General features: G+C 57.1%; 1 protein-coding gene across 1 annotated transcript; it reads left to right on the top strand.

The window, feature by feature from the left end:
- Window positions 1-669: 669 nt before the first annotated feature.
- PADI6 (peptidyl arginine deiminase 6) lies at window positions 670-19,451 on the top strand. The gene is made up of 16 exons (XM_021683499.1): window positions 670-828; window positions 1,601-1,784; window positions 3,547-3,619; window positions 6,033-6,100; window positions 6,526-6,637; window positions 7,408-7,533; window positions 10,488-10,666; window positions 10,938-11,041; window positions 13,240-13,351; window positions 14,586-14,693; window positions 14,904-15,058; window positions 15,601-15,757; window positions 15,864-15,987; window positions 17,082-17,152; window positions 18,001-18,162; window positions 18,986-19,451. Exons 1-16 carry the CDS (start codon window positions 737-739, stop codon window positions 19,229-19,231), a joined length of 2,073 nt encoding a protein of 690 aa, XP_021539174.1. The 5' UTR covers window positions 670-736; the 3' UTR covers window positions 19,232-19,451.
- Window positions 19,452-20,623: the final 1,172 nt, after the last annotated feature.

Below are 20,623 nucleotides of genomic sequence, written 5' to 3' on the forward strand. Positions count from 1 at the left end.
ATTCATTCCACCAACACTTGCCATGCCCCCTCTGGGAGCTGATGCCACCACTCTGGACAAGGAGTGCCCCCCAATCACCTGAGGATGGGACTCAGGTTCCTGGACCACACCCCAGACCTGCCAGGCCCAGGAGTCTATAACGGTAACAAGCCTCCTGATCCTTTTTGCAACCATCATGCATTGAGGACCACTGGTCCAGCACTTTGCCTGGCTCACCTCAGCAATTTTCTGGAAGCACTGAGGCCCCAGTGCCCGGCAATGCTGCCGCACGCTGCCCTCCTGACCACCACCCCACATACCCCCTGCGGATATGAGCTCCTGACAGCACCTTCCAGCCAAGTCCGTCCCACGGTGTCATGGCCAGGTTGCCCAGCGCCCCGGGCACCAGCTCCCCAGAGCCCCTCTTGCTCCCAGCTGAAGGCCAGAGACCTAAGCAGCCAGCCTCAGATGCCCTGGATCTGCGGGAACCAGCTGCCTGATAGATTAGTGACCACGGGGCTCGGACCCCACCTGCTCCTCCGCACCACCCCCTTACCCACACCCCAGCAAGTCTCAGTGGAGAAAATCAGCCACACCTGGGCAGCTGCTGAAGCCTCCTTAACAAGGGGCTGGGCTGGGGAGGCCCTGAGCCCATAAGAGGGGAGGGCGCAGGTGAGTCCTGGCGTTATTTGAGGTTGCTGCGCTGAGTCAGGGTCATTGCGTGGGTCTGAGGGTAGTCAGCTCGGAGGGCCGCGCTATGTCTTTCCAGAGCATCATCCACCTGTCCCTGGACAGCCCCATCCATGCCCTGTGTGTGCTGGGCACGGAAATCTGCTTGGATCTCAATGGGTGAGGAGCTGGGGGCTCTGCCGGGGCTGGCTGGGGGGCGGGGCCGGGCAGGGAGGCTGGCGCCTGGTTCCTGTACTGGAGTTGGCCCTAGGTTATGTGGGGGCCGGGGGTCACCTCCCTTCTCTGCATCTTTGGCTCCTGCCCCATCCCCTCATCTAAGGGCCCCCGGTCCTGACCCTGTAGGATTCTGACCTAAGTCCTGCCTCTGCCCTGCGTGGGCTAAGGAACCCTAGACAAACAAGTGCCTTGCCGATCCTGTCCTCTTACCGGTGAAATGGGGGCGAGGCTGACTCTCTAGGAGGCCATGAGGATTAAGGGAGGGGGGCTTCTGTAAAATGGAGCCTTAGTGGGGGGGAGGAGGGCTGACTTGCTCCTGAGGCCGGGTCTTCCCCAGGGTCACCGCACGGACCTCCCGAGGCCCAGGTCCTGTCTCTCCCCCTACGGGGATCCTTTCTGCCTCAGACAAACGGCTCCTCCCTCCATGGGCTTACAAATAAGATGTAGCGTTGGTAACTTCTGGAGCCTCGGCGGGAGGGTAGGCTCTGGACTAGAGCTAGCGGGGGAAGGACACGGGGTCCTTGGAGTGGGGGAAGGTAGGAGTGAGGCTGAAGTTGTGTGAGGACCACAAACCTGCCCTGACTAGCCGGCCTCTGCCTCAACACCCTAAGGAGAGCCGCGGTCAGGGCCCATCCCCCACCAAGCCGGCTGCCCTGTGGGCTGAGAACGGGAGACTCTTGTGCCCTAAAGTCTGTCTCCTCGTTGGGCCAACCAGGTGTGCCCCAGAGAAGTGCAAATCGTTCACGGTCAGTGGCTCTCCTGGGGTCTTGGTGGATATCCCCAACACGGTCCCAGCAGTGAGCGGGGAGGAGGCCGCCCCGACCCGGTGGCCTCTGTCGCATCCCATAGACGTGCTGGTGAAGATGACCTCCCCCAGCTCCGCCATCGACAGTGACAAGGTAAGCCTGGGCGTGGGGGATGAGGGGGAATCTCCTAGCTGCGGGAGGGGGCTCCCTCCCGAAAGATGGTGTTTCCCGGGCCCCTAGTCTATGAAACATGCAGGTGTTTTGCCTGATGTTCAGTGCTCGCACCGAAACTGTGAGGGGGTGCTCCATGACCCCAGGACACAAAGAAGCAGGCAGGGAGGGAGGGAGTGATCAGCAGAGCCAGGATTCAAGCTCCAGCACATCTGTCTCCTCCCTGTGCTCCTGACCACGACTCCAGCCTAACTTCCCAACAAGCTGCTTTTCAAGTCTGGCTCAAAGGTCTTAGCAGCAAAACTCAGATGGGCTTTTTGACCAAGGCTGGTCTTCGGGGGTGTGAAGATCTTAAGGAAACTGAAGAGCTAATGTGTAGTAAGTGCATATGCTGTGTACTGGGTATCTGGAGTTCTGGTTTAAGAGGTCGGCCTTACCCCCATCTTACATACGAAGAAACTGAGGCACGGAATGACCTCTAGACTCAACCTGAATGACATGACTAGAGTGGGAGAGATCTAGGATTTGAGCCCAAGGCCGTGTTCTTTCCCCTGGGCAAGCTGTCTCCCCTAATGGGGCACTGGTGGTGGCAGGGAGGGTGACCTCCTTGGAAAGCCGGCTCCTGAGTTTGGCGTTGGTGGTGGCTCTGTGGTCGCAGCTGATGGCTCATATGGGGCGATTGGAACCACCAGGGACTCTAACACTCAGCACCCAGACCACACCTCCTGCCAATTAAGTCAGCCTCCCGGGTGGGCCCCTGGCTTCTGTGGCTCAGCTCTCCAGCCGACTCCAACGTGAAGTGGGGGTGAGAACATGGAGGCCCGTTCAGGACTAGGGCACTCGGTCGGCAGAACTTGCTGGGATAGTCTGCTGGTGATTGTCAGGTGACAGATGGATAGAACACACCCCATGCTGCACTCTGCCCAGGGCAGGCACCTCCCTCGGAGGCAGGTAGAACACTTAATCGCTGCCTAGCTCACAGGGAAGATTCGCAGCTGTGATGCATCCTGGCTGAGCCCAGAGACCTGAGAAGCATGCTCTGCCTGCGGCTCAGCCTCCAGCACGGTCAGGAGTGGTCCACTGAGGGAGACACTGGCTCTTGGAGGACAGAAGTTTCCATTTAGGAAGAGGTGGTGGGTCACATGCATGAGAACATGGCCCCAGCTGCTGGCTAGTTCTCTGGTTTGTGATGAAGGCTTTGTGGTCCAGGCCAAGTGGCTGAAGGGCAGGTCTTTGTCTAACGTATAGAGGCCCTCTGGAAGCAGATTTGGTGCACGACCCAGGAAAGACTGCGTTCTGATTCCAGGCCCCACCCCAGCTGTCCTACTTGCTTTTGAGTGAGCAGTTGAACCACTGGGAGCCCCTGCTTCCCCACGGCCCATCTCTGGGGCAACAGGTGGGATCCCAGGAATGCAGGGGAAGAGTAGCGGGGATGTGTAGCCCAGTCTAAATCTTGACCTCTGAGCCAGACAGCCTGGATCTTAAAGCTCGTGCCACCCCTTTCTGGTTGAATGTAGGGCAAGTGCCTTGATCTCTCTCTGCCCTTAGGGTAGAGCCCACCTGGGAGGGTTGTAGTCAGGCCGCCACGTGGAGGACCCTGCCCCAGCTCACAGTCAGACATCAGAAGCTCAGAAGCTGTAACATGAGGCCAAAGTCCAATGGCCGGACGTGGGTACTTAGCCCAAGGTCCTGTTCCTGCCCCCCTGCCCTCCACTCCCATGGGTGCTGGCTGCTATCTCTACAGGTTTTGGTCTCGTACTATCTGCCTGACGAGGACGTCCCCGTGGCCACGGCTATGCTCTGCCTCACTGGTATTGGTGAGTGTGCTCGTACCCCGGGAGGGGGGGCGGGCGCTGTATCAGCAAGAGGAGCCGAGGGGCTCTCCCTGTAATCTACCTCCTGGGTCCTGGATGGACTCCCCCCAACATGCCCATTCACGGTCCCTTCTCTGCCACTCTCACTCACTGCTGGCCTCATTCCCTGAGAGCGGGCGTGGGAACTTCCCTGAGCTCCTGTTGTCCTACCCACCTACCCTCAGCCCCACCTGCATTCTGCCACCTCTTATAACTGGTGTGTGTCTGGTGCAAAGTTAACCTTCTCACATTAGATCCTTTCCCCTCTCACTCATTCAGAAACTTCCTTCGGCAACTTACTGATGTAGGAAGCCACTACCCCTCCCCGCCAACTCCTTTTCTGGATCATTCCAGAACAAGCGGGAACCTCTATTCCTTTAATAGGAGCACGTTATGCTGCCTAGTCTCTTAAGGAACAAGAAACAACCTCTGCTCTCTTAAACCTGCTTCTGGATCGTCTTCGAGCCCTACTCCCCTAACTCTACACCCTCCGTTTCTCTTCCCTTTCTCCGGTACCGTCTCAAGCCAGACCCCACCAGGAGCACTGCCCTTATGGAGGTCCCTAAGCCCACTGGTCCTTGGTCTTCCCCTGCCTTGACCTGGCAGCAGTGTTTAATACAACTGCTCACCCTTTCTGGGCCCATTTTACCTGAAACCTTTCAGGGACCCTGCACCCAGTTTTCCTTCTACCTAGCCAGCTGTTCCTTCTTGGGTCCCTTTGCTGGATCCTTCATCCCCCCACCCACCACCCAGCCTGGTAGAAGTGCTTCAAGCTCAGGCAGTGGGCCTGTGGCTCTGCAGATAGAGGACTCGCCCAAACTCTTCCAGCCAGGCGTCTCCCGCAAACTTGGGTATCTGCTAACCCAGTGTGATTTCTTGGGTGTCTAACCAACATTTCAATCTTTAATATAACCCAAATGGAACAGGTTCTACTTCCGGGGAAGATGGTGGCAGAGTAGGAGGACCCGAATTGGTTTTCTTTTCCTCCAGCGCCTACCTTCCTGATGGTCTGCCCATTGTCATGGACTGTGGTCCACCCTTCTAGCTGGTCAGGCCTAAACGCTGGGTGTCCCTCTTCCCTCTCCCTCCACCCATGTCAATCCATAGGTCTTGTTGCTGTTTCCTCAAAGTTGGCTGGAATCCAGCTACAAGCCACGTTGATGCTCTCAGCTGGTCCGAGCCACATCCTCCCCCCTGGGGCACCGCACAGGGTCCCCGGGGGGGGGGGGGGTGTGTGTGTGTCCCTGCTCTGTCCTTACTGTTCCACCGTCCACTCCTGACCTGGCTCCCAGAGCAGTATGTCTTTAGAAGGATATCTGGTAACGTCTCCTCGGATTAGAGCCTTCCAATGCTTCTGCATACTTGGATTAAAGCTGGCGTCCCTTTTACCCACAAAACCTACATGAGCTCGTCTATCTCTGCCCCGTGGCCTGTTTCTCTTCTCCATGCTCATTCTGCTCTGGGCACGCTGGCCTCTGGACCCTTGACCTTGCCACCTTGTACTTCCTGTTCTAATTACTTTTATCCCAAATATTAACACTGATCCCTTTTCTGCCTCCTTCCAGCCTCTGTTCATATTTCAATTCTTTAGAACACTCCTCCGATCGTCTAAAACTGAAACAACCCCCCCATCCCCTTCCTTGTTTTCCACGGCACTTTTACCATCAGAAACAATATGCATTTTGCTTATTTCTTGACCCCCTCGCCACTGTTGCATGTGGCGTGTGTGCTCTGACACTCTCCTCCCTAAGATTGAAGAAGACCGGGCCTGTCTAGCACGCTGCCGTAGCCCTGGGACCTAGAACTGTACCTGGTTCGTAGCAGGGCTCCGGTCCCTGAGCATCCGTGCAGGTGCAAAGTACACGCAGCGACTGTGGTCTGTTCTTCTGGCCATGGCATTCCAGTTGGGACAGAGCACATCAGGAGACAAGCTCTATGAACAAAAATGAAACCAGGGCAGAGCCGCGTGGTAGTCAGTGTGTGGTGGGGAGGAGTGGAAGGTGGAGTGTAGAGACTGTAAGAGGAGCCTCTGAGGATACTCAGGCAGAGCCCGGATCCTTCAGCTCTAAGAGGCTTGGGATTGCTGTGGATTGAGCCCTTCCTGAGTCTTAGAGCTTAGAGATGGCATTCGGACCCCAGTGGACTTGGTTTGTGAACTCCCAGGGGATTGGGGGAGACATGCGGATACTTGGTCCTCTCCAGTCTTGCTCAGAGAAGCAGTCTGCCTTGGAGGAACTTTCTTCTAAGCTGACAGCATGCCTGAAAGGCTGGGCATCCCTGATCCCTGATCCCAGCTTTGGGCACCGCTAGGGTTACCTGGCGCTTCGAGGCTCCGTCCAGCAGGTCTGGGTGGCGGAAACTTTCCCTCTTGTTTCAGTGGTCTCCCTGGACGTGGACATCTACCGCAGTGGGCAGGTCGAGATGACGAGTGACAAGCAGGCTAAGGTGAGGCTGCCTGGGGAAGGGCGTGGGCCCAAAGACTGGCTTACATGGTGTCTTTGAAGTCCAACAGCTCCGATACAGTCAGAACTGATGAAGTCTGTGTCTAGCTCTTTCAAAAAAACTAAAATGTCTGGTTGTTCAGTCAACCAGAAGAGGCTCCCTGCGTGGGACGGGTCTCCTCCCGTTTGCCTCCGTCCCTGCTGCCCCCGCACTGAAACCAGGCAGAGAGCTGTGGCCGGCAGCCAGCTTTTTCCCTGCCTCTCCACCCACTGCCCTGACGTTGCCTGCTTCTTCTAAGTGCTTGAGTTCCCCAAGAGGTCCCTGTCACCCTGGAGAAAGCTTCGGCTCTGCTCCTGATGCGGGGTAGCATCTGGAAAGCAGGATTTCCCTGGCTTCTTCCTGAGTCAACATTCCTGTCGTCTTTGCAGAAAAACTGGGTCTGGGGTCCCAGCGGTTGGGGTGCCATCCTGCTTGTGAACTGCAGCCCTGCTGACAAGGTCCGGATTGTAGACAAGACCACGAAGGTGTTCTTTCCAGAAGGTAAGGACTGGCCACTGTCCTGGGACTGTCGCCGCTTTTCTCCCCGGGGTCTACCTCTCCCTGGGGCTTTGCTGTCACACCCCTCAGCGAACATGGATTCCAGGCTGAGGTGTCCCCGCTCTGAGCCTAAAGTCTCTTGTCAGAGGCTTGAAGCTTGTAACTAGGAAGAGGCCACACGGCTCCGTGGGAGCAGTGTGGGTCCTGGTGTTAGGTAACAAACTTCTACCTAGCTGTGGACTTGAGTGTGTTAACTTCCCTGGTCTTGTTTCCCCATCTGTAAAATGGGGATGATCTAGCTGGCTTCACAAAGTAGTTGAGAAGGCTAAACATGAGGGAGTTGCGAACATCTTCCTAAAAGCCCTCTGTCTTAGGCAAGAGCAGTCTTGGATCTCGTCCTCACTTGTGGTTGGGACCAAGGTTCTGGGTCTTAGCAGTATAAAGGGATGCCCTGGTTCACACCAAGGCTGGAGGGGGACCCTCTCTGGGCGGACCGTGCCAGGCCCTGTTCTCAGTGTTTGTAGGGGCTGTGCATTCTCCCCAGCTGTATGGGGTGAGTGCCGTCCTAACTCCTAGCAGACCCCAGGGACGGCAAGTTGCCTGTGGCCATGTGGGGAAGCAGGCAGCAGAGACCTGTTGCAGGGCTGGGCCAGAACAGGAGGCAGAGGGTCCCCAGGGCCCCGATATAGGAGCCCCCCCCCCCCCGCCGGCCCTACCGCTCCTCGGTGCTGGCCTTCGGAGGCCCCCGAACCTTTACCTTGTCTTTTGCCCAGAAATAAAGAGCCTGTCTCAGATGACCCTGAATGTTCAAGGGCCCGGCTGCGCTTTAAAGAAATACCGGCTGGTTCTCTACACCTCGGAGGAAGAGGCAGAGAAGGCCAGAGTCTACCGGCCCCAAAGTGAGTTTCTTGCACCAACTCCAGCTTCGCTTACTCTTCCAACGCATCGGGGGGCACTGTGGCCACGTGTCGTTCCCAGCAGGGACCCTGTCGGAGGCCTGCTGGGACCTGGGGCTGCAGGTGGGGGCCTGGTGGGGCCTCGCTTGTGTCCCTAGGACACTCTGGCTGCCACCTCCACAGACTGAGCCTGCACATGTGGGTGAGTCTCTGTACTTCCAACCACTTCTCCAGTAGGGATGACGGCAGTGCCTGTCCTGCAGGGTTTTCATGGCTGGGAGAGAAGAAACGCGCACTGGCTGAAGCCATGGCCTTACACAGACAAGCTAAGCTCTTCTCCCAATTACCCCTGCCAGAAGGGGCTGTCTTCACTCCTCTACAAGGCCCCACTAGATCGAGTTTCCAGAACTCGGAAGCCAAGGGGCGGCGTGGCAGCTGTGTGAGCTTGTCCATCCCAGGCGCCACACCACACCCGCCCATCTGTAGCCCTACCAACCTGGAAGGCAGGTGCACGTTCCTGTTCTATAGATAAAGGCGCAAGGGCTGCTGGTTTAGAAAGTGGAGGTAGACGTGTCCAGCAAAATGTCCTTGAATGAACAAGTTTTTCATGTAAACTGGCTTAGTATTCTGTGCCTCTAGATTCTTTAAATCGAGGTTGAACGTTGTTTCTGGAGAAATGTGCCATGCTCCCTTCTCTTAAAACCCAAGTTCAGCTTCAGCTGGGCGACTAGGGAAGGCTCTGCTGTAGATTGACCATCTCCCAGTCTCCAGCACTGGAGAGCATGCCTCGGCTGCTTCCCTCACCTGCGCTCAGGGGCCCTCGCTCAGTCTTCTGCTCCGTCTCTTCTGCAGACCACAGCTGAACTTGGAAGTGATGTGGGACCAGCCACGAGAGGCAGCCCAGGTTGGTTGTATGTGGTCCTTCCACATGTGGGCTGGGAGTGAGCCTTAGACCCATGGGTCTAAGCCTGGTTCAGCCACGAGGATGCTCTAGCCCAGTGTGGCCCGTTGGGTGCCAATAATGGAGGCAGTGACTTGTGTAGCTTGCTAATGATGTTGTAGCTCATCATCCATATCAAACAGTCGGGTTTTCCACTCAAAAACGAAACAAAAAACTTAGGGGGTGCCTGGCTGGCTCCATCAGAAGAGCATAGGACTCTTGATCTCAGGATCTTGAGTTAGAGCCCCATGTTGGATGTAGAGATTACATAAAAATAAAATTTAAGTAGGCTCCACGCCCAGTGTGGAGCCCAATATGAGGCCCGAGCACATGACCCAGAGATCATGAGCTGAGATCAAGAGTTGGATGCTTAACAGGTTGAGCCACCCAGATGTCCCTTAAAAATTAAAGTCAAGAATACAGTGCCTGGCTGGTTTAGCCTGTAGAGCATGTGATTCTTGACTGTGGGGTTGAGTTCAAGTCACACGTTGAGGGTAGAGTTTATTTTTTATAAGTTAAAAAAAATTTTTAAAGGGCAGGGACACACAGTGCACTGTGTTTTCACAAGCCCTCCAGGTGATTCTGAAGCAGGCTAAAGTTTGAGAACACTGTTCTGTAAGATATAGCAAAGGAGTCTGAGGGGAGATTTCCAGAGAAATAGAAAGCCAGAGGAAGTTCTAGAAACAAAGGAAAGTGAGGGCCATGATCGGCCGTGGCAGATGCTGTTGCTAGGCTAATCAAATCTGTGATAACGTCTCGGTTTTCAAAATGCTGGTCACTCATGAATTTGGTAAGAATGCGGGGCTGGAAGCGAAGTGGGCAGACCGTGGACATGCACGTGGGAGGACTCTGCCGTAAAGGGAACCGTGTGGAGGTGGTGACTGGGGGGCTGGAAGGGAGGGGGAGTGACTGGAGATGGACAAACACGGCACATCTATGCAGGGGGCATGATCAGGCGGAGGTGAGGAAGCGCCTCTCAGAGGAGGGAGCTAGGGAGGAGAACATGCCCCTCGGAGGACCCGAGAAGCGGAAGCGCTAAGTAGGACGGCAGTGTGACAATAGTGTTCCTGAGTGGTGGTGAGGTTTGGTCTGCTCCTAAATTGGGGTCTTTCAGCATGTGGTTCCTCTGGCTGCTTGGGTACCAGAGCGCTCTGCAGAGGATGCGGTGCCTAGATGGTTCGGGGCCTTGGTGGCCTTGGTGGCCCAGGGAAACCTAGACCGGGATCTCCTAGACTTGGCATCCTTCTAGAGGCTCTAAGTAGGAGTAGCTGCCATCAGGGCAGGGCGGCCACAACGGGAATGGGTCGGAAGGACAAGGAGAGTGGCAGGAAGGTCAGGTGGGGAAGCTTGGTGGCCTCGAGTCAGGACGATCTCTGCAAATGGAGAGCGAACAGATCTGGGATTGAATTAACTAGAGACAACCGCAGGGTGTGGTCAACTTCTTTCCTGTGCATGGTTTTCTATTTCACAACCCACGAAACCCGAAGTTGCTAGGCTCTGAACAGCCGATAGGACCTTTCCTGAGCTTCTCAGGAAATGATCCGAGGCCTACCCTGGCCGACAGACCATTCCCACGGACCCCTCCCTAGTGCTTACTAGAGCAGGGTCTGGTTTTTCAGATAAGGCTGCCAAGCCCAACTTTGCAGCTTCTCACCTTTGAGGCTTTTGAGGATTTCTTCCCCAAAGCTGGTCCAAGGGTAGAACCACCTGCCTCAGGCCTTCACCCTGGACCGAGAGCCTTGAAGGCCGGCATCTTCATCCGAGCCCCGGCCCTTGATGTGGGATAGGTCTTTGAACAGCATTCGTGAGCTCTGGCCCTTGTTCGGGAACAAATGCTTAATTGTCCCCTAAGCCCTAAGCATCAGAAATGCGGGGACAGAAAAGCCAGCTTGGGTCCTGCTCTGCTGGAGCTCTGAACCTGGCTTCTGTCGGGAGGAACGAGCCGGAACCCCCACTGTCCGATGTGGAGACAGGCACCAGGCCACGTCAGCAGCTGGCCCATCCCTTCTGTCCTCAGGAGACAGCTCAAGCACCTTTGAGGTGCTGCTGGGGCCTGGCCAGCATACCTATACGTTCGCCTCCCTTGAGAACCACCTGAAGGAAACCTTCTACGTTGAAGCCATGGAGTTCCCGTCTGCCGACTTCTCAGGCCTCATCTCCTACTCCGTCTCCCTGGTGGAAGAATCGCAAGACCCGGTATGTCGCCTCAGGTAGACCAGCAGCCCCGGGGCCAGGGGCCATGTGGGGAGGAAGCCTCTCTCACGCGGCACAGGGACAGCGGCGGGTGGGCGGGGGGAGACCAGGCTTGCTGCGGGTAGGGTTAGGGTCTCATGCCACCTGTGGGAGAGCACCTGGCAGAGGATGGGGAGGGCCCACAGGTGGGCAGGGCTGAACAGCTGGAGGCCTGTGGCTGGGGGGAAGGGGACACGGAAGCAGCTTGCTGATGGGGCCCTGTGTGACGTTGCAGTCAATTCCAGAGACCCTGGTGTACAAGGACATGGTAGTGTTCCGGGTGGCCCCTTGCATTTTTACTCCCAGCACCCAGATGCCTCTAGAGGTCTACCTGTGCAGGTAAGAGACCTCGGGCTGCCTGCGCCAGGTCCTTCCTGGTATTCTGTCCGTCTGCAGGGCTGGAGGGGGTGGGTCGAGATCACTAGACTTCTCCCCATGCAGAGTGAGCTTCTGTTGCCTGAACTGTCTAGCCCTATCCCCAAGATAGTCCTTGCTTGGAGTCCTGTCTAAACCTGTACAGTGCTGGGGACGGAGCAGTGAATGTGACTGTCCCCCTCCTGCTCTCATGGGGAGGTGGATGACAGCATGGCTCCAGGTAGTGGCCAGTGCTGGAAAGCAGGGTGAAGGATGGAAAGGTAAGGATAGGCACGTGCGCCAGGGACAGCAGGGAGGCCCAGAGAGCCAGGAACGAGCCGGCAGGAGCAGGAGGAGGATGACAGGACCAAGGCAGCGGGGCCTCGGGGGCTGTAACAGACCCCAGATGCAGTGGTTTGAAGTCCACGTTCTCCCCCTTAGATGGCCACAGGTAGGAGGGTTGCGTTGTTCGGTCACAGAGGGGCCCTGACTCCTCTGTCTTGTGCTAATGCCTTTCCCTGGGGTGGCATCTCCATCTTTGCGACGGAGGCTCGGCCCAGGCATGTTCACACCCCAGGAAAGAGGAGGAGTCCAAGTCGGGCAGAGTGGTCATGAGTCCCTGCTGAGGTCTAGAAGTCTCCTGAACCACTTCTCATGTGCTCATGGCCTGCAGACGGCCACTCTCAGCTGAGGGAAGCCAGGTGGCCACATGCCTATGGAGAAGGGCACAAAGGACCCTGGCTGGTAAAACCTGTGGGAAGCCATTGAGGGTCCCATCTGTACAAGCACTCCGGCCCCCTGGAAAACCAGGGGCACAAGCAGAAGGCAGGACCCGGCTTAGCTACTGCAATTGTGCGAGCCTGACCTAGCAGTGGTGCAGGCCAGGGGTGGGAGCACAGACGTTAGATCCAGGGGTGTGCTGAAGGCAGACCTCCCCCACCCCGACCCAGGGGAGCTGATGCATGGGCTAAAGGAGACAAGACTGTCCCCTGGGTTTGGGGTCCCCAGGAAGGTGAATGGTGGTGCCGTTGCTGACTTGGTAGAGTATTGCTTTGGCCCTGGTGACTTAAAGCTGGGGGCACCCACTGGGTCTCTAAACTTCTGGGGCTCAATGGACAGTTGGGAAGCTCGAGACGAGTCTGGATGCCCCTGGCAGGTGGAGGATGTTCAAAGCCACAGGCCTAGCCACGCTCATCTGAGGACTAGTGCACACAGGGAAGGTAGCTGAGCAGTGAGCTGTGGGGTGATTTAACACAACCAAGAAGGGAGAGGAGGTTCGATTAAAAACCAGGAGAGTGGAGACCCATAGGTTAAGGGAGAGGGAGGCCAGGTGAGGGGCCAGCTGTGTGAAACCCCAAGAGGAGAACGAGATGCCCATTGGGTTTGGCAAGATGGAGGCCACTCACTGTGCAGCAAGAAATCCTGCCTGGTGGCTTTGGAAGCATGGAAAGATGAATGGGAAGGGAGTATGTTGCAAAACTCCAAAGAAATAGGAAGCAAGAAGGGGGTATGAGGCCAAGGGAAGGCTGTTTTTTAAGGTGGGAAGCTGAGAATGCTGCTGATGGAATGATCTAGCAGAGCAGGAAGAATCTGAGAGGGGAAAGGCAGCTCCAGGAACCAAGCTGGTAGGATGTGTCCATAGGTCCCCATAGATAGGTACGGGACTGCTCATCTGCGGCTCCAGGAGGGAGAGCAGAGCATGGGGATGAGGGACTTGATAGGAGGATGGCTGTCTGGTGCTAAGGACCAGTTCCGGTTGTCCCCAGGGGCTTTTCTCCAACTATTTCCAGTAACTTGAGTTCTAGGGAAGAAATGTGGAACTGGGCTAACCAGGGTTGGGGTTCTGCCAAGCGAGTCAGCCCAAGCACAGGGGCGAGGGGAGAACTGAAGCCGAGTGAGGAGAAAGGCCAAGAACGGGGAAGATGGGGATGACAGCAGCTGAGGACCAGAGGTCCCAGCGAGGGGGGAGCTAGAGCCAGAGGTGGAGGTGTTGGAACCGGCTGCCAGATGGAGATCTTGGAGGTAGTGCAAGAAGGGGACAGCAGCTCTGCTTACCTTGGGGCCAGGGGCATGATCTCTCCTCACCAGGAGGAGGTGCCCCCTGTCCCTGGAAGAGTAAGGCCATGACCAGGGTGGAAGGGGCCTTGAAGGGCTCCCCAGAGTTGGCTTCTCTCCCATGGCAGAGAGCTGCAGGTCCAGGGTTTTGTGAACACAGTGATGGAGCTGAGCGAGAAGAGTAACAGCCAGGTGGCATCTGTCTACGAGGACCCCAACCGCATGGGCAGGTGGCTCCAGGTAACCCCCCACCTGGGGAAAACCCACCTGCTGGGGGAGGGGCTGGGAGACTGCAGGTGGTGCATCTGACCAGCTCCACGTGTCCGCTCAACCTGCCCAGCAAAGCTCAGACTAACTAGAGGTGAATGGCTCGCCCAAATCCTAGCCACTAAGGGATAGCTTAGAGTCCAACTTCTTCCCGTTCCGGACTGTGTGTGTTCGAGACCACAGAACGCCCAGGTGCTAACAGGTCTGGCACTTTTGCCTCCTGGCTGTTGGGGCAGGGCTCCCCCTCCAGCGTCCAGCCAGACCTGGCAGAGCTCTGAAGTCTCGTGCTCTCCTCTCCACAAGTAGCTGAGTGAGGACCATACACTGGCCACCATCTAAGTACTAGAGCTACAGGACAATGGGACGGATCATGCTCCTGCTCCAGCAAGGACAGGGGCTCTCCGTGCTGTGAAAGCAAGATGCCATAGTGAGTCTCTAGCCCAAACGAGGCCGTTTTGGGTGGTCAGGAAAAGCTTCAAATTCAGGAAACCGAGCTGGCTGTACAAAGATTGGGGGGTAGTGCTACATTAGACATTAGAGCTCTTTGGGTAGAGGCACAGCTGATGTGAAGATCCTAATGTGGGGGTTTACTTGGAGGATCTGAAGAACAGAAGGGCTGGTGTGGCCAGATCAGAGCAGAAAAGCCAGAGGGAGGAAAGAGCCAGATCAAATATTAGGGATCTTTTAAGCCAAGGTAAGGAATAGAAACGAGTTTACAATGAGGTGGGATGACATTGAAAGGTGTGAAGTGGGAGTTAAATGTTCTCATTTAGGTTTTAAAAAGCCCCCTCTGGCTGAGAACTAGAGAACCGGCCTTAGGAAGGGGCAAGAATCAAAGCGCACCGGCTGCAGGGGGGTGGGTAATTTCGGGAAGAGCAGGGTGGCTTCGCCCGAATGGTGCCAGAGAGAAGTCCAAGGCTTGTTCGCGGATGGGGTGCGGAAGGGAAGAGAAGGAAGAGAAGCTAGGTGACCCAGGTTTGAAACGTGACACATGGGAGAACGGGTCTGGAAAAGCCCCAAAGAAGGGGATGCCTGAGCTGAGTTTCAGGGGCCAAGCAGGAGAGGGCAGAAGGGGGTCCCGTTGCCCCCCACCCCCCGCCCTGGAGGTGGCCTGTGTGCAGGGAGCATTGTGACTGGCAAGCTGGACACGGGTAGGAAAGCAGCTGATGGCGCAAGGTGACTCAACTCCTTTTCCTGTCCCCTCCAGGATGAGATGGCCTTCTGTTACACCCAGGCTCCCCATAAGACGCTTTCCTTGGTCCTCGACACCCCCCGGGTCCTCACGCTGGACGACTTCCCCATGAAATACTCCCTGGTGTGGGGCTCGGTTTGGCTGATCTAAACCCTGTCCAACCTGTCAGGCATGGCGCCTGCCCAGAAGGGACGGAGTGCCAAGGGGGAGGGGGCCCGAGTGGCTCTGGGGGCAGGGGGTGTGGGAATCTACCTGAGAGTCTGGATCAGGGGTAAGACTGGGTCTTAAAGCCCATCCTTCCTAACAGCCCTGCCCCACTGGGTCTCCTTCCAGAGCCCAGGGGTTGGCTACATGATCCAAGGCACCAAGGACCACAGGATGGCCAGCATGGACTCTATTGGGAACCTGATGGTGTCCCCACCTGTCAAGGTGGAAGGGAAAGAGTACCCCCTAGGCAGGATCCTCATTGGCAGCTGCTTTTACCCCAGGTGAGGCAAGAGGCCAGGTGGTGGGCAGCTCTTAAAACTGAGGGGACCTAGTAAATCACTGGGTCCCACCTGACTCCCACACGAGTCAGCAGGTTATCTGCCCTGGACCTTTCTTTAAACTGCCCAGAAAGGATTTTTGAGTCTTTGATTGTCGTAGGAGACTACAGGTAGAAAAAGCAGACGAACTGTTCATCCTTCGGAGTGGTGATTCCTGGGTTCAGATTGGAAGGATGCTAAATTTGGCTGGCCTAGGGACCAGCAGGAGCTTACCTCTACAAGGTGTGTGGACTTCTTGGTGGCCGTTAATCTAAATCCAAGAGCTACTTGTGTCCCAGGGTTCAGAGCTGGTCTAGCTAGAATCCCTTGGCTCGGTCCGGAGTTGGGCCAGAGGGATTCTTAGCCACCCCATCCTTTATGGACCCCGGTCCCTTGAGTTCAGTGGTTAGAGCAGTCAGTTAGCTGAAGGGAGCCTGACACTGAACAGGTGGTGGCCCACCCACATCATGTTGGCTCAAGGGCTGTTCATTCCATCTTACCCTTAGCAAGGAGGGCCGAGACATGGGTAAGGCCCTCCGGGACTTCCTCTACGCCCAGCGAGTCCAGGCCCCGGTGGAGCTCTTCTCGGACTGGCTGATGGTTGGCCACGTGGATGAGTTCATGTGCTTCATCCCCACGCAGGACAAGAGCGAGGGTGACAAGGTCAGTGGGGGTAGGGGTGCAGGCTGGAGAGGGAGGGGTCTCCCCCCTTGTAAAGCCCCTTGGAAGCTTCTGGAGGGGAAGCTAGCATCTGACCCTAGTTTCCCAGGGCTTCCGGCTGCTCCTGGCCAGCCCCAGCTCCTGCTACAAACTGTTCGAGGAGAAACAGGAGGAGGGCTACGGAGACCTGACTCTGTTTGCAGAGGTCCGGGAGGACCAGCTCCTTTCCAACGGTGAGCAAAGCCCCTGGCACTGGAACAGAAGCAGAAGCCAGTTCCTCCTTTCCCAGATGCCCTCTCTAGAGGGCCGGTCTCCCTTTGTGCTTCCTGCTGCGCAGAGTGCCAGGCAAGCAGGAAAGCCTAACGCATAGCACATGAGAACCTCTTCTGTTTCGGGGCTATTCTGGTGATGCTAGGGCCGCCCGGGCCAGTCAGCCAGAAGTTCTGGGGGTGGCGGGGGGGCGGCCAAGTGTATGGGAAGGGGACTCCGTGGGGGGATGAGGAGGCAAAACCAGGTGCTACCAACACTCATGTTTACCTACTCGGGGAACGTGGAGTCGAGTGTCTGGGCTTTTGGACTTCAGGGGTCCCCTGGGCACCTTGTGGAAAACCTACGTGGACAGGCAGAGATCATGTGGCTGGGGCACAGTCATTCTGTTTGAAAGTCCGTGGGAACCCAGGGAGGGGCTGCTGGGAAGCTCTCTAGACCCCATGCTCCTCCAAGGGCGGCTTCAGGGTCACCTGGAGGCTTGTCAGAAACACACAATTTCAGCCCCACACTGGACCTGGTGAATCCACCTTTGGGGTGGGGCCCAGGAATCACATGGGTTCTAGAAACACTTCTAGAAAGTGACATTTACTGAGCACGAGCCGCTCAGTATCACACCCCACACACCGAAGACTGTGTTACCTCAGCTGGGGCCTGAGCAGGCCATCCCTGCTTTGTCCTAAAGACAAAGCAACTGAGGAACACAGTTAAATAGCCTAGTCAAGGTCTCAGGGAGGAGGTGACTGGGTGGTTTGGGTCACATGATGCACAGAACTGCCCAGGGGAGAGGGGAGTGGGGGCTGGAGTCACCGGCTAACCTGTTCCAGGCTGTCTCCCCTCCTACCAGGGCCAGAGAGGCTGGGGGGCAGCAATAGTCCTCCCTGAGCTTTAATGACCTTGATGTCAGTCCCCAGGGGTGACAGGTGACCTAGGTAGGTCTCTGGAGACGGCCAGGTCACCTGTCAGAGTCACCGGGGTAACAATACACCCAGCCAGCCCGGCCCTGGGAGGAACTGCTCCCTGGCCTTACATCCTGCCCGCCCTCTCCTTCCGTCTACAGGGAGGGAGGCCAACACCATCAATCAACTTCTGGCTGATGAAAACATGAGGAAGCAGAACAACTATGTAGAGGTAGGGCCCAGGGGGTGAGGGACCTTCTCCAAAAAGTGGGGGGAGGCATGGACAATTTAGACAAGGTCCTTATTGAGCAACTACTTAGCCCAAGCATCATGGAAGATATTATCTTGATTACCTTGATCACCCCCTGAAGCATAGGAGGATAGGGAGGCTTAGCGCCCAGGTGTGAACTAAGCCAAGGAGTAGGGGGAACTGGGTTTGATTCCCAAGTCTGACCCACAAAGACATGCTCTGGGCCACACAAGTTGCCTAGTGTCTGACCAGGAAATTGAGGACACCCCCCCAACTCCCCTAAGAAGCTCCAAGTTCTGGAGACTTGGACCAGGGTCGTCTCCATGCTTCCTGAAGTGGCCCATGAGCTGTGTTCTGGGCCACCCAGCACCTCCAGCCTCGTTGTGAATCACTGGCTAGGAGTTCCCAGAAGAGCTTATCCAACTTCCAGGGGGGAACAGAAGTCTGGAAAAGAGCAAGGACCTGTCCAAGGTCACAGCACAAACCACTTTGCCCCCTGGGACCTTACGGCTCCTAGCCTAAGGAAGGAAGCAGGGTGCCCACAGAGGACTTCCTCTTGCCCTGGCCTGGCCTAGCTCCCCCACTCTGGCCAGGACTGAGGGCCAAACGACCACCCCCACCCCCATGCTGCCCCGCACCGACCAGCTGTGGGATCCCGGCCTTTCCTCCGAGCCCTACGCCCACCACCCCCCGCAGCCCCCAAAGGGAACTGTGTGCCCTCTGTCGGAGGGCGGGCCTGCCATGAAAGGCTGCCCGCACACGGTGTGGGATGAAGACAGTGGCCATTCAGGCCATGACCCTGGGTCTCCCGGCCCCTTCCTGCCCCACAGAAGTGCATTAACCTGAACCGTGACATCCTGAAGAAGGAGCTGGGCCTGGTGGAGAGGGACATCATTGACATCCCGCAGCTCTTCTGCTTGGAGCAGCTGACTAACGTGCCCTCCAACGAGCAGATGGCGAAATTGTTCGCGAGGCCCTACTTCCCGAACCTGGTGAGGCATGCAGGGGCTGGGCCGGGCGGGGGCATGTTCTGCGAACTCCGGCTGGTCTCCTGACCTCCCTGCTGCGGGACTAGAGGCTCAGGCCCAGCGGACAGCGGTGCCTGAGGAAGGGAGGTGTGGAAGCTCTTCTCTCCCTCGGTTAGGGAACACCGCTTCAGGGAGCAGACCAGCAGGTCCCCAGGCTGGGTGACTGGCCAAGCAGTGGCCATGGGCCAGGCCCTGGGCTCATCCCCAACCCTGAGGGAGCGATGCTACATGCCCACCTCACAGACGGGGGCACTGCTTACCCTCTTCTGAATCCCAGGGACACAGGCCCTGCATTCATCAGTCACATGTGGCTAGCTTTTAATTCTAGAAGACCAGGGGGGCCCCCTGGCACGACATGGCCCTGGGAGCAGGGGTGGGTAGCAGTGGGGGAAGTGAGTTTGAGGAAGAGAGGCTGGAGTTGAGAAAGGAGAAATGGACAGAAGTCAACCGACAGAGCTTGGGGGGAGGGCATCCCAGGAGAGGCACCCAGATTAGGAAACTTCCTGTCCAGAACAAGAGAAGCACTGTAGAGAAAGGAACCAAGGAGGTCTGCAGAGCCAGACCGTGGCCCGACCGGGATTTCGGTTTTGCTGAAACCTGTCAGGGCCACGGGAAGGTTCAGCAAAAGTGAGTTGGATTTTGCGGAGGCTGACTGGTCATGTCTGCAGGGACACAGCCTCAAGAAAGCTGCCCTGTGCTTGCTGCGTGTGGTTGAGCCTGACCACCGAGGGGGCTTTCTTCCGTGGCTCTGACCCTCTACCTCAGCTTTGCCCATCCTGTCTGACAGATGCAGATGATCGTGATGGACAAGAATCTGGGCATCCCCAAGCCTTTTGGGCCCCAGATCAAGGGCATCTGCTGCCTGGAAGAAAAGATCTGCCAGTTGTTAGAGCCCCTGGGCTTCAAGTGCACCTTCATCGATGACTTCGACTGCTACCTGACTGAAATCGGGGACTTCTGTGCCTGTGCCAACATCCGCCGGGTACCCTTTGCCTTCAAATGGTGGAGGATGGTGCCCGAGCCCCAGGCCTAGCCCCGCCCCAGCGGGAACGGCCCCTTAATCACCATTCCACAGCATCCCAATGCCCTGCCTGTCCGGAGAGCAATACACCCCTCCTCCCCCCCCGGCCACCCTCGTCCCTCAGTATCTGGAGGGGGTGGCCAACGCTGCCAGCTCAAACCCCCTTGGAAAACAGTCTTCGCGGAGAAGTGGTTACTATGTATCCATTAAAGTTCTAGGTGTTCTGAATGCATCTTGGTAGTTGTCTTGTTTTGAGGATGGGGATGACAGCTAAGGATGGAAAGTTGAGCCCCTGGGATTCCTGTGGTCAGGCTGCCCCACCTGGGCAGGGAAGGGGGCAGGGACAAGGCTGGACTCAGATTACTTCCATTTTTCTCCAGTTCAAGCCCCTCTGGCAGGCTGGGTCTACACACTTGAGCACAGTGACGGCCTCCAGGCTCGGGGAAGGAAGAGGCATTGCCCCTTGGGGGTAGCTGGCATCTCTGGGGTCAGAGGGACAAGATACAGTGGGGGCAGGCCTGGGGGGGGGTTACCTTTGTTAACCTCAAGTGTCCTGGAGAGAAGAAATGCCCATCCTGGGACCCAAAGTTGCCTCTTTCCACCTGTCCCCCAACCCCTGGGTGGAGAGCATGAAGACCCTTTTTAGGTAAGTGCTTCTGAGGTCTAACCACCCAGAGGCTCCGCCCCTCCTCCTGCTGATGGGCAATGCCACTGGGATGGGGGAGGGGGGCAAAGACAGGGAGGAGAGGGGAGGCTGGTCTGAGGACCGAGTGCAGCCAGCAGCTGGGAGGCTCCACAGTGGCGGCTGTTGGATGCTCTGAGTGCAGGTGGCCGGGGCCCGGGGGAAGAGCTCAGCCGAGTCAGCCGGGAGCAGCAGCCTGGGAACAAAGGGGGTCAACCCGGACACAGCAAAGTGTCTGGGGCTTCAGAGCACTTGACTGGCTCCTCGGTGCCCCCTGGTGGGCAGTTGGCTGTACAGCGGCAGGCGGCCGGCCCTGGCCTGGAGCACCTCTGTGACCGGGGCTTACGTGGCACATGACAGACAGGAGGGCGGTTCCCCTTGGAAGCCGGGGCGGGGGGGAAGGGTGGGGAATGAGGACAGACGTTTCTGGGCACATGGACCTACCCCTCTTCCAGTGCTTTCCCATGCCTGAGCGTTTGCCCTCAGAGCCCCAATGGGGCAAACCCAAACCCCCTTTTTGAGTTGGGCCAGTGAAGGAGGACACCTCCCTGAGGGTCACATGTTTCCGGGAAGAGGTGGGAGCTCCACTCACCTTCAACCCCAGATTTAAGCCTAGAAACTGAACCAAGCTCCCCTGAAGCCCATCTTTCTCAGGGGAGCCTCGGTGTGGGGGGTGCCTGCGGGAGCGGAGAAAAACTGAGTTGCTCCGCGTTCTTAACGTC

The sequence above is a fragment of the Neomonachus schauinslandi genome, chromosome 4 (genome assembly GCF_002201575.2).
Source record: "Neomonachus schauinslandi chromosome 4, ASM220157v2, whole genome shotgun sequence".
NCBI classification, from domain to species: Eukaryota; Metazoa; Chordata; class Mammalia; order Carnivora; family Phocidae; genus Neomonachus; species Neomonachus schauinslandi.

Coding starts and splice junctions, on each gene's coding strand:
- PADI6 (XM_021683499.1), top strand. CDS start 737: ATGTCTTTCCAGAGCATCATCCACCTGTCCCTGGACAGCCCCATCCAT. Junction 15,758..15,863: donor ACAAGAGCGAGGGTGACAAG/GTCAGTGGGGGT, acceptor CTAGTTTCCCAG/GGCTTCCGGCTGCTCCTGGC. Junction 17,153..18,000: donor AGCAGAACAACTATGTAGAG/GTAGGGCCCAGG, acceptor CCTGCCCCACAG/AAGTGCATTAACCTGAACCG.